Source organism: Pavona decussata, unplaced genomic scaffold (genome assembly GCF_977016875.1).
Source record: "Pavona decussata unplaced genomic scaffold, jaPavDecu1.1 SCAFFOLD_50, whole genome shotgun sequence".
NCBI lineage: Eukaryota > Metazoa > Cnidaria > Anthozoa > Scleractinia > Agariciidae > Pavona > Pavona decussata.
In genome coordinates, this window is record NW_028145472.1 from 1,269,933 (window position 1) to 1,287,832 (window position 17,900).

At 38.4% G+C, this 17,900-nt stretch overlaps 1 protein-coding gene across 6 annotated transcripts in view; it reads right to left on the reverse strand.

The window, feature by feature from the left end:
• Positions 1-17,900, reverse strand: part of LOC146481449 (uncharacterized) — a 77,357-nt gene that overhangs the window by 18,257 nt on the left and 41,200 nt on the right. For all 6 annotated transcript variants that reach the window (XR_014864482.1, XM_085108545.1, XM_085108543.1 and 3 more), the window contains exons 21-37: positions 17,572-17,719; positions 17,015-17,151; positions 15,110-15,338; positions 13,556-13,940; positions 12,463-12,753; positions 10,614-11,416; positions 9,074-9,188; positions 8,852-8,958; positions 8,252-8,472; positions 7,607-7,801; positions 6,536-6,589; positions 6,053-6,190; positions 4,900-5,027; positions 4,304-4,534; positions 3,833-3,944; positions 3,216-3,400; positions 402-549 (exon numbers count right to left, since the gene is read on the reverse strand). Coding sequence is in view for 5 of the 6 variants with exons in the window: in XM_085108545.1 (XP_084964671.1) it covers positions 402-549; positions 3,216-3,400; positions 3,833-3,944; positions 4,304-4,534; positions 4,900-5,027; positions 6,053-6,190; positions 6,536-6,589; positions 7,607-7,801; positions 8,252-8,472; positions 8,852-8,958; positions 9,074-9,188; positions 10,614-11,416; positions 12,463-12,753; positions 13,556-13,940; positions 15,110-15,338; positions 17,015-17,151; positions 17,572-17,719 (3,627 nt within the window). In the remaining variant the exon portion in view is untranslated. The remainder of the gene's footprint in view (positions 1-401; positions 550-3,215; positions 3,401-3,832; positions 3,945-4,303; positions 4,535-4,899; positions 5,028-6,052; positions 6,191-6,535; positions 6,590-7,606; positions 7,802-8,251; positions 8,473-8,851; positions 8,959-9,073; positions 9,189-10,613; positions 11,417-12,462; positions 12,754-13,555; positions 13,941-15,109; positions 15,339-17,014; positions 17,152-17,571; positions 17,720-17,900) is intronic.

The following is a 17,900-nucleotide window of genomic DNA, read 5'->3' on the forward strand; positions in this document are numbered from 1 at the left end:
AGTGTTTGACTCGGGTTCAACCTTTTGTTTCAATAGTCATTATCAACACAAAACAAGACGAGAAACTGAGGAGCCTCGGTACATCAACTAAGTGCGGAATGGTTTCCATCAGTTGGACAATTTGAAAAGATGGCGCCACATTCGTGAAATCAATGCATTCGCACCAGGACAATAAATTTTCATTATCAGAGACAAAAACGTGTCGCTGCTCCCTGCTTTACTCGATTTTCAACTTTCAGCTAGTGAATCCGGCTTTCGTCCACGGCTTTCCACAATCAGAGTGGTACGCACTTAGGAACGTGAGAACACAAAATCGTTGGAAGCCAACCTTGGGATACCCTGAAAGCCGGCGCGGAAAGAAAAGAGAGAGAGAAAAAAGGATAACAAGAAGGCGAACTTACCATCACCTTTGGAAGTTATTTGGTACAAAATGTCAATTGACTGCACCCCAGATCCCTCATCTTGGGAGGCGATATCAACAGCTAACATACCAACCTTCATGATGTCACTCACAACTGACAAATTAGAAGAGGGGGTCGAACTGTCAATCTGTTCGTAAAAACAGTGAGACGACGTAAGACATTTGAAATAAAAACTTTTTTTTAATTAAAGCAAACAGCACCACATCCAGTGAAGTAAATAAAGCTGTAACATAAAATATCCTGAATTGAAAAGTGGACATGAATTGTTTTTAAAAGATTGACCGATTATTTGAGCGGCCTTTGAACAACATTGTAGAAAGTACTGGTTCAAGTGTAGTTCAAAACTACATTGCATTGCTCTCAATCAGTAATGCGCAGTATTGTCAGGTTCTTATAAAGTGTATGATCGAGCCAAAGAATTAAGGTATCAGCCACCCTTCAGGACCGTCCGCGCGCGGGTCGCTGTAGCGTTAGTTGTTTTCATAAAAACCCCTATAAACCATACATTTTTTAAAAGCTTAATAATTCCAGATTATGGATTTGAACTAACAAAAACTATTTACTTAAATGTGTTTCGAAATTGGAACGCTTTGTGTAAAAGTACACGTCTCTATAAATCATGTTCCACTCCCGCCGGAAATAAACGGAAGAAAACATTTAACACTGCATTCGCTTCTCAACACGTTCCACTAAAAAACCGTGTCTCAGATTTTTGACAAGTGCGTTTGTTTCTCTTTTATTAGCAAATGAAGTTGGGGAAGGCAATTAGTCAACACTCCCTGTGGAAAAAAAGCTCTAGCTTTGAAATAAAAAGGAGTATTAAAATTCGCAGACACGGTTTTGTAGAAGAGATATATGGCATCACTCTGGCCAAATTCTAGCGAAATTGATTGAAAGGCTGCCGACTTGGAGTTCAAAATGTACGAGCCGATCGGCCAAATTTGCGTTCGGAGATAAAATGGAAAATACATTTTTGGCGGCATCCTACCTGGAATGAGATTATAACACCTAAATGTTTGTTCTGATTGATATCAGAGAGGGATCAATTTTCTCTAACAATAGAACTTTGACAGGTAACATGTGACAGGAACAAACTTTCGCGGAAGGCAGCGGGAAATATAAATTATTTTGCTTCCAGTCAGTTCAATTACACCGCGTGTGGACAAAAGACAAAATTTGTTGAAGTAAGTGAACGTACATGCATAGTAATCGTTTAATTTACAAACAACAATACGGTTTTCATGCAGCAATAAAAATAAATTGTGTTTATTTCTTGTAATGTTGGCTAGGTTGGTAAAGATGCCGAAAACCAGTGCGAAATCAACACGAACGAAAGCGAAGCCGCCGATTGCTCGAAGGCCAAGAACTAAGGCCCGGTCGATTTCAAACGCTGTGCTCTTCTCGGAAGAATTAAAAACAGAATTTGTCTTGTGCGACGGACAGCTTTTATTCTCGCACTGGATTCTCTAGGTAGAACCAAGTCCATGCTTAGTCGCTGCATCTTCCATGACTTGGACCCTTCCCTGGCAAAATCGACAAGATACAGACTCGTCCAGTTTCTCAAGCAGCTTTTCGCTCAATGCGATAGCTCGACCGCTTATTGTTTTCCACGTTCCATCAGCAGATGGGGTCGTTGAGCTTAATTGGCTTTCTTCTTCTGGCTCTTCTAGCTGGATTTTGGAGCGGCTTGCACTCGCAGCAACTGTAGCATTTTCGCTTTTCTGAATATCCAACTCCTCGAGCCACTTCTCTTGCCGATAAACTGAGCCGTTGTCGCTCTCTGCCAATTTTGCGGCCCATTGTTTGTCAAACTTCTTTTTCGCTGTCAATTTCGATAACGAAAACGGACACGACCTTTTCTTTTTTTTGGCGGCATTTTCACCGAAGCAAACGCTAAATATCCACGGAGAATACTAAAGGTATAAACAACACGAAGGCAATTCGCACGTGTTGTGTCGAAGCACGCACTAGGTATCACGTTACTAGTTCACAGATAAGTTAATTGATATGTGACACGGGTGTGACAAATTTTGTCAACGATCAATTAATATAATTAACGAGAAAAAATCTTTTACCCTCGATATCTTTCGACAGAAATAATATTTTCTTCTGATTTTTTTTTTTTTTAAAAGAAAGCTCTCAAGCATATCTATTTGAAAACGTTGAAACCTCAAATATGGCAGCGATCCGCGCGCGGACTGTCCTGTAGGGTGGCTGATACCTTAACTATTACAAAATCAATGGGAAAATAAAGCACAGAGGCCCACCATCAAACAATACAACAACCAATCTGCCGACCAGTAAGGAAACAGCGTCGATCTAGTTAGAACAAATCCTCCTCTCATTAACAAGCAAAGTGAAGACTGGAATGCAGCCCTTAGCAAGAAACACATAAAAGGTGACCCACGGATGATGATAATAATAATAATAATAATAATAATAATAATAATAATAATAATAATAATAATAATAATAATAATAATAATAATAATAATAACAATCTTTATATGAAACCTTCCAACCTTGCTGACTCGATAAAATCATGTTTTTAGTCGTTAACATGTCTCCGTGAAATGTTTTAGTAATCAGTGGAACTAAGCTCGTTTGATACTGGCATTAACACCAAATATAACTTTTTTAGATAATCAGCCCTCAGAAGGCAGCTGGCAGGTTGGCTATACACACTTTGGCAGAGACAGTCCGAATTTCAGTTGCCATGTATCAGTGATAAACACCGCAAGGGGTGTACATGTGATTTCTGAGAAACGTTTACATTATCATCCCTCTTATTACCGTGTTAAAGATTGGCGGAGTGTCGATTGGCTCATTCTTGTCGAAGTAGATGCTGGCTTGAGCGTCAATTCTTGTCAGAGACGGTGAATTCTTCTTAAGGCGAACCATGAAAGACACGTATCCTTGACCTGTTGTGCCGTTGTTCGGGGGAAGGAAGCCTTTCCGTGGATCATCAGGAGGTTCACCTGACAAAGGCATAAAAAACATTGTGTTTCCACGATAAGCAACTGTTAGGCTGGTTACTCCATAGGATTATCACCGTGTATTTATAAAATACGAATGGGTGTGGTTGGGTTAACATATAACGCGCAGTGTAAACGTCGCATTTTTGTTGATTCAAACGGAATTCGATCTTTAAGAAAAATTAAAACCTTATTGCAAAGGTTTGCTGCAAATAATGCTGGAACATCAAGTGTGTAGGAGGTATTTTCTACATTTGGTTTAACTTGTAGTTTTCAAGGATGTCAAATAGCTTCCTCCCAGTCGTCCTGGCGCTGCAGTTGAACGGGACGTCAATCGCTAAGCTGATTTTTCAACATGAAGCTCGGTTCGCGCGATAACGTGATAAGGCCTGGTATTGAGGCTGGATTTCAAAGACTTACTGATTGCAACATTACCTGTCTCTGGGTCGAGGCTCTGGAATTCCCAGCGTGCTTCACGAGTCAAAATGTTTATTCCAGCAAGCACTCGTACATAAATGTTTTTCTCCGACACAAGGTTAATTGTTTCCTAAGAAATGGAAAAAAAAAGATAAATCAAAAAAAAAAAGAAGAAGGAGAAAGAACCGAAGCAAAACAAAACAAATAATTCGGCTTTTCTTACAAATTGCAATGTCTATATTTCCAACATCTACACCTGAAGTGTGTAGATTTGAATACCTGTATCTCTGTGTCATTATGGCATTTTGTATAACACAATTGAAAACAAAAGAGAAGCCAGCCTAGCTAGGGCAGTTCGTTCAAACTAATATTGTTATTGTTATTGTTATCCTTGGCCACTCTGTGTAACATTCAAAGAAAGGAAAACCTAGCTGGTCTGGCTCCCACCAGTTGGGATTTTTAACAAATGTTATGTTCGGTTTTCGTTACCTGAATGGAGGCTCTTGCATTCTTCAGCTTTCTAGTAAAGTTACCAAACCCAAAAGCAGTAACTCTGAATGTGCGCAAATCCAGGTCCTGGTCAAGTGTATGTAAAATGATCACGTGCTGGGCAGGCGCAGTGGCATTGGGGTCGTTTTCAAATCTAATCTTGTAGTTCAGCGGTGTGTTGAATGAAATAAAGCGCGCGTCTCCGTATCCTGGCGGACCAAGCATGTCGTTCTGTATTTAGAAGAAATTAAGGTTGGAAGGAAATCAGACGTATACTCGGGAATACATAGCAGTCGATATAGTCAATCAGCCATGGTGTGAACAATGGTGTGGTTTCATTTAAATCCCCTGCTACTAGCATTTTACTGAGTGTGGGCGGTTGTACCACATAACGTTTCTACCGTTACCGCCCAACGACAAGGTGTCAGTTTGCCCAGTGTTATCTTTTTTTTTCTCCAGCAGTGATGCATAAACTGAAGTTATGATCGCGTGATATACACTAATTATGGCAGTGAATTGAGATAATTAATATATAATGGGATTAGGGTTCTGAGAGGCCGACGGTGCGTGTGTGTTTGCAAAACATATCATCTTACCGGGTCCCACGACCGAATCCACTCTATACTGAAGTTAGCGATGTCTTTAACTTTGCGTGTCACCTTTGGCACAAAATTATTTTTAAACGTCTTGTCAAAGAGGTCGTCTAAAATCTCATCGCAGTATGCTGAAACGAAAGAAGAAGAGAAACGGAAGAAGAAGAAGAAGTTACTTAAGACATTTTTAAGACCTTTTCTTGGCATATTTACTGGTTTATTGCATCCATTACGCTTCTGAGTAACGCTTATCATCTAGTTTGTCTCGAGTTCCTGCCAGAAGTCAAACCACGACTAGGGTCACAAAGCCCTGTTCTTCTTGAGTAGTGCTTAGAGATTCCGGTAAAAGTGTTAGTAGCGTTCTTATAATTATAAGCTATACAGACAGATACTGGCCCAAGGGGTATGGCTAGTAGATTTTGCCACTTTGGTCAGCATATGTGTTGATAGTTTTGCCCGCTGGTCCGGAATAACATATAAACTTTGAAACAGAGCAAAACGGAATTAAACGGGACATGTTTAGAATAACGAAAGCAAAACCTAAAACCATCATCTAAAGTTCATAACTTCCAAAAGGACTGAAGGTACATTTCAACATTCTGAATAGATGTGTGTCGAACACTTCCCCATGTGTACGATTGTTCATTTCACTGTTCGTTTTCAGTCTCATCCCATTAAGTCTTTACACTTTCCCAGTTTAAAATGGTAAAAAATTATCATAACAAATAATGGAGCAAAATCAAGCCTATTTTAAGCAAAGTGAAGTCAAAGCTAAAAATTGATGCTCATTTTATCTGAAGTGAAACGGCCATCTATTAAGCTAGAGCTTTAACTCACTTTGAAACAAAGGATTACTTCCGCCCGTGTTTTTTTTTTTTATTAAGCTGATATATAGCAGTTTACAGCTGGGAGTCGTAAAACAAAAACAAAGTAATTACTCCCGAGAAATTACATTTTAACACACACCAAGTTCGAAAGAATGCGTGCGAGAGACACACATAAGTTGTAACTGGCTAAAGCGCCCATCAAGTGAAAGCGATTTTCCTTCATCATTCAGTTAAAGGCTATGATTTATGAAGCAAACAAACAAACCAAAAACAACAACAACAACAAAAGAAAGAAAGAAAGAAAGAAAGAAAAAAAAAAGAATAGTTACGGCTTAATCGTGGAATAGCCGATGAAATTGCGCCGTTTATTCCATCTTCCAGTGTCTTTTTGAAGTCAATGCGACCATCATCAATCCTTTGTTGCCACATGGAGCCATAGGCTGAGGTTAGGAACCCACCAGCGGCTTCTGAAGGTTAATGTGATATAAAATATAATTTAGTTCTACAATATTACGTAAACTAGTGTCTCTCAGGTGTAATCTTCACATTATGACAGACATGCCCATCCAGCGCAATCAAGGAAGCAATGTCATTATAGTGCAACACCACCGCTTGGAGAGAGAGAATTAATGAATTTAGGGGAAATTAAGAAAATTTTAGATTTTAAGGTGCTTCAAAATAACCATTTGAGGTTACTAATCAATAACTCATTGTGGTGGTGGACTGTCTTGTGGTGTCAGTGTACTTTTTTCCTTCTTTCATGATATTTCATACAAAATCAACCTGACTCCCCCGTTAAGCTTTTCACTCACTTCCAACTTTGAGATAAGGCGAGATCAAACCAGTCAATGCACTTGAAAAAAGTCCTGCAAGATAAACGGTCCTGTTAATTCTTAGTCTTTTTAGACTCATAACTTAAAAAAAAAAAATGTTGAAGCATAGTAAACCGCTCATGAGAAATGCGTGTAGGACAGCAACCCATTTGCTACCTGAGTGTCCCAAGCTTACACAGAAAGAATACGCTCTTCATTGGGTCCTGTGTAAACGACATGCATTTGAAAGTAGTGACAAGTGGTATGAGCATGCCGTACTGACTTACTGTAGGATTTTTGTGTACAAAAAGACAAGAAAAATTAAATTGGAGCATAATCACTAGCTTGTGAATAAGCAGAACAGGAATCGCCTCTGCCCAAATAACAGAAGAGTTGAGACCAAATAGGAGAAATAGATCAATAAATGCCTCCATCTGGTGCTTGAGATGAAAGAATTATGGAAGATATTAAGAAGGTAAAATTTGTACCAATTAATTGGTAGTTAAGGTCGTTGAGAACTGTTCCAAGGAGACGAGAGGACTACTTGAGCGACATTAATTATAGGGTAGGGTTGGCAGCACTCAAATTTCCGGTATAACCTTTAATGCCGTGAATCATGGACCGTGGCAAAATAATAACAACATCAACAGCAACAACAAAAAATTGGGGAATTTATAGTGGCATGTGCACAAACTGACTCTTCATCAACAGTATTGTTTCCTGGTCAAATTAGATTTTGAGAATGTTGGCCTTTGTGGAAGGAAGAAAACCGGAATACCTGGAGAGTTAGCTATCGGAACAAGGACAAGCCCTCATATTGGGCCTAACTCCTGAAATCGAACTCTGGCGTTACTGGAGGGAGGCGAGCACTGTCACTACTTTTCACGTATAGATAAGACTTGTATAAATAAAAACACGAAAATGATACCACGGATATTAAATTTACGTCGACTGTAATTTAAGATGCATTTAAACACCTCTATTATGACTATATCACAACGCTTACAAGTCTTTTATCATTAACAAGAAAGAATGTAAAAGTCGTTAGTAAGATAGATTTCCCTTATTTACCTCCAAAGGTGATTCCCTGGTTGTTAAGTGTCTGTGCAGCCATGTAAGCAGCCAGATTTGTCCCCGCATTAAGAATCGCCCCGTAAGGACCCCCAACTACATTAAGGAATGGAATGCACCTTCCTCGGGGGTCCTTAAGCATGATGGGGTTGTTGGCCGCGTACGAGTAGAGGTTGATGCTTTTCCCTGAAAAGCCTTAAAAGAAGAATGCACTATAAATAACCACTGTCATCTACAGGCCTTCTACTTGCTGATTTCTTTAAGATCGACCTGTATAGCTGCAAAACCTTCCCTGGCTTACTGGATAAATTCTATTGCACGATCATATACGTTTTAAACTTTATAAAGTCTAGAGAGTAGTACTAGTAATAGTAACAACAGCAGAGCAGCAGCAGCAGCAGCAGCAGCAGTTGTAGTAGTGATCAGCAGCAGCAGCAGTAGCAGCAGTAGTAGTTAGTAGTAGTAGTTAGAAGTTAGTAGTTAGTAGTAGTAGTAGTAGTAGTAGTAGTAGTAGTAGTAGTAGTAGTAGTAGTAGTAGTAGTAGTAGTAGTAGTAGTAGTAGTAGTAGTAGTAGTAGTAGTAGTATCGGCTTTCTTTATTTCCTTGTCGTTTTCTACTCAAACGTTCACTGGAGAGTATATTTACCAAGTGGATCAATGCTAACAAATCTTCCAAGCTGCGCATCATAGTATCTTGACCTCATCCAATAGATATCTCGTAGTTCTCGTTCTGCTGTAACCCCCCACTGTCCAATAAACGTGAAATCCTGAGGGAACTTTTCTTCAACCTCCAACATTCTGCCAAACGGATCGTAGCTGTATTTATTGATGCGATCGCCATTGGGATCCAGCACTCCAACGACAGATCTGAAGGGAGCAAATAAAACTTTAATACCACTCATAAAATTAGTACAATATAGTTCACTAGCAAAGACGTTTTACAGATGTATAGGTATGTGCTTCTATGTGCATAAGAAAGATTTTAAACGGATATAACGTAACAAGAAAATAAAGAAAAATATTTATCGTTCATTTTTTGCGAACGAGGAGGAAAATCTTTCTAGGCCGGCTGATGTCTGATGTTAACATTACATAGTTCCTTTACTGAATTCCTAGGGTAGTAATCCTTTTACCCTTTGGCTGTAGAAAACGTTAGTGCAAAAAAAAAAAAAAAAAAAAAAAAAAAAAAAAAAAAAACAGTCGTGAGGAATTCACACTTAACTTAAACGGACTTTTGTAGCCTTACCCTAAACCATCAAACTCGTAATAATGGGGATCTCCATTCACGTCAATGAAAGCAACTAAACCAAGCTCTTCACAGTGGACAAAATGTGTAACATTTCCATCAGAAATCTAACGGAGCAAAGATATGGTTAAAACGTCAAGTGATAGCCATGCATGCTCACAAAAATGTATGAATTAATACAAGTAAACAAGAAAAAACAAAAATTAAAAACTTTCATTTCACCTGGCCAGTGATATCGGCGCCTGGATTCCCAAAAGGATCGATGATGTATTTGATTTCTGTTTGGCCACACGTCTTCTTGTATAAGTTTCCCAGGCCGTCGTAGATATAGTTACATCTAGAAAAGATATAATAGGGTAGTGTGAATCCTCGAATAAGCCCCCCCTCCCACCCGCAGCTCCAGACTAAGTGTCCTCCCCCGTGTGTTTGCTAAACTACTCTTGTCTACATCACAACAGTTATGTCCTCATACTAATTGCCCCCACTGTTAGAACTATTCATACTTAGTTTTAAATACACGTAAAGCTGATGTTTACACACAAATACATAATTCATAATATAAAATTAAGTAATTAAATAAATAATAAATGAACTAAGTGTACACAACGCTAATTTAATGTGTTTGCGAGATGCAGGTAATTTCGCGTGTTGCTTATATCTTTTTTTATTTTATTTTATTAGCTTCGCCTATTACATGATACAGAAACATAAAGGAATAAGTATAATAAATGCTAAATTAGGCAGCGATACCACGACAGCGGTAAGCCAATTACAGTGGTCCCGAGAGTTTAAGAAAATATATATATTAAAAAAAAACAACAACAACAACATAAACAACAAACAAACAAAGTAAAAAGATGAGGCTACATATAGCGAGTGTCCAGTGTACTCGCGAGATGCGACTTCCTGGGAGTTATAACCCCAAGCCTGTGACCTGCTCACCATATGAGTCACCCATAGCTCAGTGGTTAGAGCATCCAGATTAGTAACTGGAAGGTCGTGGGTTCGGTTCCTCGCAAAATTGTTTCTGAAAATTTTTCATCGTGTGCTTATTATCTATTTCATTGTCATAGCATTGGGTGGTTGGCTGGTTCGCAAGAAAACTTATTCTGCAGAACAATCTAAATAACCTTTCAAAAAATCATTTCTTTGCAGCAGAATTTTCAAGAAACATCATTTCTCTACTGACCTGAAGGCGGGTAAAGTTACCCCAGAGAGGTATTAGTTCAAAACGGCCAAGAAACTGTATAGCGTGTTAAAGTTTTGTTGTCATATATGAGGAAGAAAAGCTCTATCAGGAGAAAGTAGTCTGCTAAAACTTCATAGATATTGTAGCTTTTGCATCGTCTCTATAATGTCACTTGTCACTATCGTTATACTTGAAAAACGCGGAAAATGCAACGATAACAACTTGCAAACGGGTCTTCCAATTACAAGTATCGGCGTTTTATTGAATTCTAATGTGTTCAGTTCGCACACGCCTTAGTTCCATGCATTCGTACTTAGCATTTTCTCACTCCTTACTTTACTCAAAGCGCACAAACAGTTCATGGAACATAGAACAGTGTTTCAAAAAGTTTCGGGTTGACACTTTCGTTGACCATATTTGGTCAGCAGGGTTATGTGCTGGTTCGCTGATGCGTTTACGCAATCAAGATTCTGGAAATCGAACAACCGCAGTCCAGGTTTTAATAAAATAGTTACATACCTAGTCGCTTTTCGCCGTGGTATGAAAACCTACCTGAAATGACTGAAATCTTACCTTTTGCTTGGCGTTTCAGTTTGCATCAAGATGTCTTCGGCACTAAACGAGAATTTAACACTGTCATTTCTTTGATTCCTGTTCGTTCTCTCCTTCACATTTCCATCCGTGTCGTATCTAATATCATAACTCCCTGCTGTGGAGTACTGATTAACATTGTTTGCAGCGTAAAACGTCTTGTTGCCAGGACCCTGCGATTCGTATACTCTGTTCTTCCGTTTGTCGTAGGTATAACGGACCACTTTACCTTTTGAGTCCGTCCATTCTATAAGCTGCGAAGCTGCATCATATTTATAACGCCAGTTTCTGGCAGTTGTGTTAACTTGATTGATGCGTCCTTTGTCGTCGTAGTTGTACTCAAAGTAAGAAGCCACGCTTCCGTTTGGAAAATAATTCACCAGACGCAGCAAATTGAAGTTCTTTGGATAAAAAAAGTATTCAGAATACGCCCCATTTCCTAAAATCCGCTTTGACACCACCCCCTGAAGGTTGTACTCTAATTTCAAAATGACGTCGACTGAACCACTCTGGTGAACGCGACCAACCTGCGCTAACCGGTAAAACCGGTCATACGTGTAAACCAGGTTTAGTCCAGAGGCGGACTCTTTCAGAGCAACACGGCGTTGAAAATCGTTGAACTGGTAAGTGATTTGCTGACCGTTTGGATACGTTATAACAGAAGGTCTGTTTTTACTGTCGTAAGCAAGATGTATTGTTCCGATGTCATTTGTTGCTTGAATCATGTTCCCTTCGTCATCGTGTAAGAAATATGAAGAACCAAGACCTTCAACGTCTTTTCTGACCTACAAAAAGAGTGTTATGTTGACGTTTCAATACACTCTTTACAGTACAATGAATTCGATCTATCTAAGCTTACCGATGTTCCCTTTTGATGCTGTTCTTGTTAATTGTTTCTAAATATGAAGTCCTACAAGATGGCTGCATGCAGCTTTAAACAGGAAATTCCGGTCATTATTAAAGGGGCCTGGCCTGGTCATTCTTACTTTCAGTTGTCAATTAACCACCAAAGCGTAAACATCTGCCAAATAACATGCGTCTTTTTCCTCGACCCTTCAGTACTGATAAAATTGGCTTGGTTTTCGGAATAAACCATTGTTGTTGTAGTGATGTTTTAAAAATTCTGAGTTTTTCACAGGAGGCTTGAGTCAGCAACAGCGCCTAAATTTGAATTCCACTCCCACAAATTAAGGAGGGGAGGGGATTACCCATTTATAGCAGAACTTCTTGTTTAAACTTAAACCCATTAATGTCATGTTAATGAAAGACGCAATGTATAAATTATACTCCTTGACATATCAGATTGTGAAGAATGACAAAAACACCGAATTTCATCTGAATTTGATACCAACTTTACTGCATGGGTCACTGATTTTTCCCAGTGGTTGCTAAATGTCAGTGTTTCATTTATTATTTGTTTTGCCTGAGGTTAAGGTTAAGGTTTTTATTATTATGCACTATCTCAATGGTTTACAACAAAAGGAAATTACAATATATAAGAAAAGTAACATAAAGACAGCATTAAATTACATAAATGTGAAGAGTAAAAATGTGCGCAGTGACCAAAGGAGCTTAGGCTTTCGAGTTGGTTTCTACCACGTGCAACTAACTGGCGTTTAACGAGCAACTAACTAGAGCAAGAAAAAAGTAAAGAATATTAAAAGTGCATTATCCTCGGCCGATGAAAATGAAGGTTTGATACAAATCTGGTGTTGTAGCTATGAACTTCAGAGGCAAGAGTTAGGGTTCTTATAATCAAAAATTCCGATCCGTCAAGTTATTTATCCTAATTCCCATGGATTACTGCAATACTAAAGGGGCCACGACTTACTATTTTGCCATTTTTATTGTATTCGAACTTGATCGTCTTGCCGCTTCTGCTGGTAAACTTGACTAGTCTCCCAGAGCTATCGTAGTCAGAAGCTTCACTTGCTCCATCAGGGTACTTGAACATTTTCAGTTTAGAATTGTTATTATAAACATTTTCATAAACGAAGCCGTCTGGATCTGTCGTATTGAGAACGCGTCCGTTTTTCCCCAGAAGGAATTCTGTTTCGTGTTTGTTTGCATCCAACACGGTCACGATTTTGGTCTTCTCGTTGAACATTCTTTTCATTACAACCTGGAAAATTGAACGGAAAATATTTCCCCATTAGTTTTTTTTTTTTTTTTTTTTGAGGCGTAAAACCAAATATGCCCGTTAGTAAGTCATAGGAAAACTGGAAGTGACTGTATGAATGTTTGTTATGTTGTGTGTGTGTGTGTGTGTTTTTATTTATTTATTTATTTTTTTATTTTTGTTGGTGCTGTTGTTTCCGTTTATAAAAATCTGTCAAATGTGAGTCTTGGTGTCATTATTGTATGATCACAGTATAATTTCATTCCGTAAAACAACGAAAGTAAAGGGAAAATTAACCATATTAGAAAGAATTGCGAAATACATTTCTTTACTGATGATAGCTAAGGATTTCAACTGCAAACTGAAGGGTAAGTACAGCCGATAAGACAGTGGTTCAGAGAAATTAGGGATTAAAGGAACTGCGTTAGCTATTTCCAAAAGACGAACCTGCATTAACTAAAACGTAGAAGTACTAATGGTCCAGAATGGCTATACTAAAGCGCTTAAATAAGGGAGAGCACACTGAGTTATGAAAATCGATGGTAACTTCACCAATCAGACCAAAATGTTGAGATTCTACCTTCTTAACTGGTAAAAAAAGTCTGACACAGATAAAATGCTGACTGTGGCTCCTCTTTCTTAACATTCACACGGTATCGGTTCATTGTTCGTCTAGAATCATTTACTGGACTCCAAACGCAGGACAACCAAAGGGCCCTGAGCTGGTAATTTAGGCCATAAGTAAAACTACGTTTTAATAGTCCCCTTGATATAGCCCCTTTCAACGTGTTTACGGCATTTGTACCTGATCTCCCTGCTTAATGATCCGTATAATCTGGTCGTCCGTTTTCAAATTCTCATAGCGTATATCGCTGAGCCCATTGCCGCTGACATCCATCATTTTCCCTTCTTCATTAAACAAGAGTTCTGCTGAGTCTCCCTGTGGTTGTCTTGACATTGTTACCTTGCCATTCCAGTCGTATGAGAAATAAACTGCCTGGATTAACTTGTTCTCTCGGTTGAAACTGGTTATTCCACTCAGAAATCCGAATTGGTTCCAGGAGTACTTGACAGCAGTGGAGGTGGAATAAATGACCTTTGTAAGGTCACCATTTGAGTTGTACGTATACCTCGTGGTTTGTTCGCCGATTGTCACAGAAAGAAGGATGGTTCCGTCATAAACGTAGAAACTACGGAAAAATGAAGGAAATGTTTCTAAGTATAAAGGTTGTCTATAACCCCTTGGAGCAACGAAAACGCAAGCCAACACAATTTAGAAAACGGCGTGATGTACGCACACATGTTTGAACTTTTGACGGCTAAATTGCGTCCTCTTTGATGGAGTAAAAGTCCACATACAACTGGAAGTTGATTTACACTACACTCGATTGCAAAAAAGTTGACACCTAAAAAGCATAAACCGTGAACGATGAGACCCAACGGATTTGTGGGTAGTGTTTTTAAACAATAACCTCATTTCCATTATCAATAATTTACCATTGTCACTCTTTGCAATAAAAAATACAGTACTGACTTAATTCTTCCGAATAATTTTCTACTGAATATTGCTTAAGTTCATTGACTGATTTGAACATAGGCAAATAGCGAATTGTATATCAATCAAATTTGCCCTTGTTGGCCAACTTGGACACTTTAAGAAAAGCTTGGACAGTTTCCATCATTCACCACGTGTAACTAATTTTGGTCATCAACCGTCGCACGAGAATAGAAAATTATGCAAATAAATTTAGTCGCTTATAAATACCCATAAAGCCATTGGGTCTCATTGTTCACGGTTTATGCTTTTTAGGTGTCAACGTTTTTGCAATCGAGTGTATTCGCAGGGTTCAACCCAACGAAAATGTACTTTCGATGAAAGCAATTAGAATCATTCACTTGTTTGAATGCATACGTGTGAGGCTTAACTGAAATGACTTTTAGTAAAACTTCAGAAACTTGCGTATGTTTAAAATATAAAAGTATACAAAACAAACTTCTTTACTCAGATTGCTTTCTTTTGTTAGGAGATGGGTGGGGTGTTTCCTTATCCCAATCAGATGTTACTGAAAGTTAAATAACTGGAAGAAGTAAACAATATTTGCAAGAAGTGAGCAGTAAGAAAGGGAAGCTTATGCTTATGAAAGTGATGGTATATGTCTCAGTTTAAATAACAGTAGAGCTAAAATTAGTAAATAAATTTAAAAAACAACAACAACAAAAAAAACGGCCTTACATACAACGTTTGGTTGCTCTACCAGTGAGTTAAGGTTTGCACTAACTGGGATAAATGTGGAAAACATTTTTCACATTGCAAACTGAGGCAATAGGTTATGATAGTGTTTAGAGTGAAATTACTGACCATCTTTGCTTTTGCCCAGATTTGTCTTCAAGTAGCGCCTGTCGAACAAGACCATTGTTGTTGTATGTTACCGTAATGCGTCCTCCATTTGAATGGTTAAACGCCGTGGGTCTGCTTTGAGAATACTCTATCGTGATCGTTTCTTCACCTTTTTCGATCCTTTTAAGATTTTTCTTGATGGTATCAAATACAAACACGGTGGAAAAGCTGACATCAGTGAAGTAAAGCTCTGTGTGCAAAAGAAATAGTTAGAGAAAATTTTGCACGTGTCCATTTTATGAGGTTACTTTAGGGTCCAATTGTGCTTTGAAGTAGTAATATTTTTTAGTTTTCTCTTCAACTTTAACCCATGTCCACGCGTAAGCTAAGATTGTTTGTTTTCTTTAAACTGACACGTGCACATTTGTGGCCTTGGCAATCCAGCATGATAGAAGAGCTTTTATCGATGAACTCCCATCTATGGGCTTAAAGTAATATATACTAGGGAACTCACCCCGTGAACAAAACCATACCCTACGGCGCACCCCAGCTGCCTAGGGGATGAATGGCAAGGTGTGACAAGATGTGTTCGCAATTCAGACCTAAGACAGTGATTAGTCAGTTTTTGTGAACTTCGAACTGACTCTTGTATTTTTAGTCTAATTTTTGGTTAAGTCGTAAATAGGTTGTTTGCTCGGCGTAGATAACTTTTGGGATCAGTTGAGTAGTGCTTGTTCTAGTGAGCATGACAGCTTTCTGGACTGATTCGCTGGTCGGGCCATGACCAAAGTCATAAATACCATCTACTAACATAAGTACACTACCAACTTATCTCCGAAGATGTTTTCTTCTCAGGTCGTCGAAATGCAGGAGTTCAAAAGAAAGACGTTATGCATAGAATACATGAAGCGTAATCGGCAATTAAAGATATATTTCTTGGCAGGGAAGCATAATATGAAGCAATATCGACCCAAAACGTTTCTTGCGTGGGTTCTAATGACGTAAGAAATTATGCGCAGGAAGAATGCGCAATGCAATTCAACGGAATCACCTTAATTTAGATACCGTATGCCTTCATTACAAATGCTCTTCCAGGGACTTGCGTTTATTATAAACCAATAAAAAGTGAAACTAACCTATCAAAAAACTAACGTAGCCTGTCAAGGTTGCCGTATACCTCTAGAGGTGTCTCGCGTCCAAGCAAAGTAGCGCGTCCGGTTTAAACTGTAGATACCTAATCGTCTATATCAAATTAAAGCTTATAGAGCTGGCTATCAAACCACACCAAGAATTTTGAAATCAACTGAATTGTCGAATTTTTAGCGCTCTTTTCTCCAATCAATTTTGTCACTTGAAGGGACACTTTAAAGAGCTAAAATTCAAAGGGAATTTGTTCGTTTGCCTTCAAATTTGGACGGTTAATAGCTAGTTTAACATGTATAAAACAAAGATGTGCCTGCGAATTTTTTGTGCGATTTTTGTATGATCACTCCAGATCTTTTTAATCCTATTTCGAAAATGTTCCGTAACTTTTCACTGCAAACGAATATGGTAAGGCTCAGACAGCTTTTCTTTTTAGCGCCTTAGGTCCGGAAACTGAGGAGCAAATTAAATTAGTGAAAAACAAAATTCGCCTTGACTTGTAGCTTTCAAAAGGTGATACGGACACTCGCTTTTAGAGGTCGTGAAAAATTCGACAATTCATTTTATAGCCAGCGCTATAAGCTATCGACGGTTTAAACTGGACGTGCTACATCGTTTGGACGCGAGACACCTAAAAAGATATACGGTAACCTTAAATTAATATAGAAAATCAAGAAGTTACGATTACGAAGGTGATCTGCTCTGCTTTTCTGAAATTCGCCTTGAATTTTCATTTTCTACTTCTTAAAAAAAAGAGAAACAAGAAAAACTAGCGGCACAAACCTGTGTTGTTAACAATGACTTCCTTTCCATCCTGGGACACATAATATAGTTCAATCTTTTTTGCGTCAAACACAAGCTCCTCTCGTAAATGAACGATTTTTATCTTTTCTGGTGTAAACAGCGTAACATTACCCTCCCTAAGTTTTAGTCGGGACAAAAAAGATAGATGATCAAGTTAATTAAAATAGCAATGTTACAACCTTACAGCCTCGATAAACTACTACTTCTCGATGGCCTTGTTGATTTCCGTGGCCAAGTTAATACAGTCAACCCCTTTTAGTTTTACCCTCTCTATCAAACATTGCGTTCCAATAATGCTAAGTTCAAGTTAACTCTAACTTACATCTTGCACCATTTCGTGCTTAGATCTTTATCTTAAAAGCTTTCATCTTAATGGTTTCTCATTTGCATTACATCAAAATTTTCAAAACTTATAACCCCATTAAAAAACTGAGGGTTTGACACTAAAGAGAGACAAAGTTGAACCATTTTAAAAATCTTATTAGCTTTCAAAAAGATTCAAATTAAAAGCTGACATTTAATTTTAAGGTTCTTACCACCAAGATGCGATCCACCCGACACCAAAAACGCCGTTGTCTCTCCGTTTTGAAATGTGCGGGCTATAAATTCTTTGCAACACTAAAGGTAGGGAATCATCCGTTGAAGTTTGCTCGTTTAAGTCATCGTGCGTAAAAAGTGGGTCACCTTAAATGCGAAAAACAACAAAAGAGAAAGAGGTTAGCAACTTAAGTTGTATACAGAGGTCATGCAGGATAAACCAATGTTTAGAAAATGGTAAGGCATTCGCAGCGCAGCGTTGGTGGTGAAATAAGATTTTCATCTTTGCATGGAAACTTGGATATATACCAAGATGTTTTATTGACGC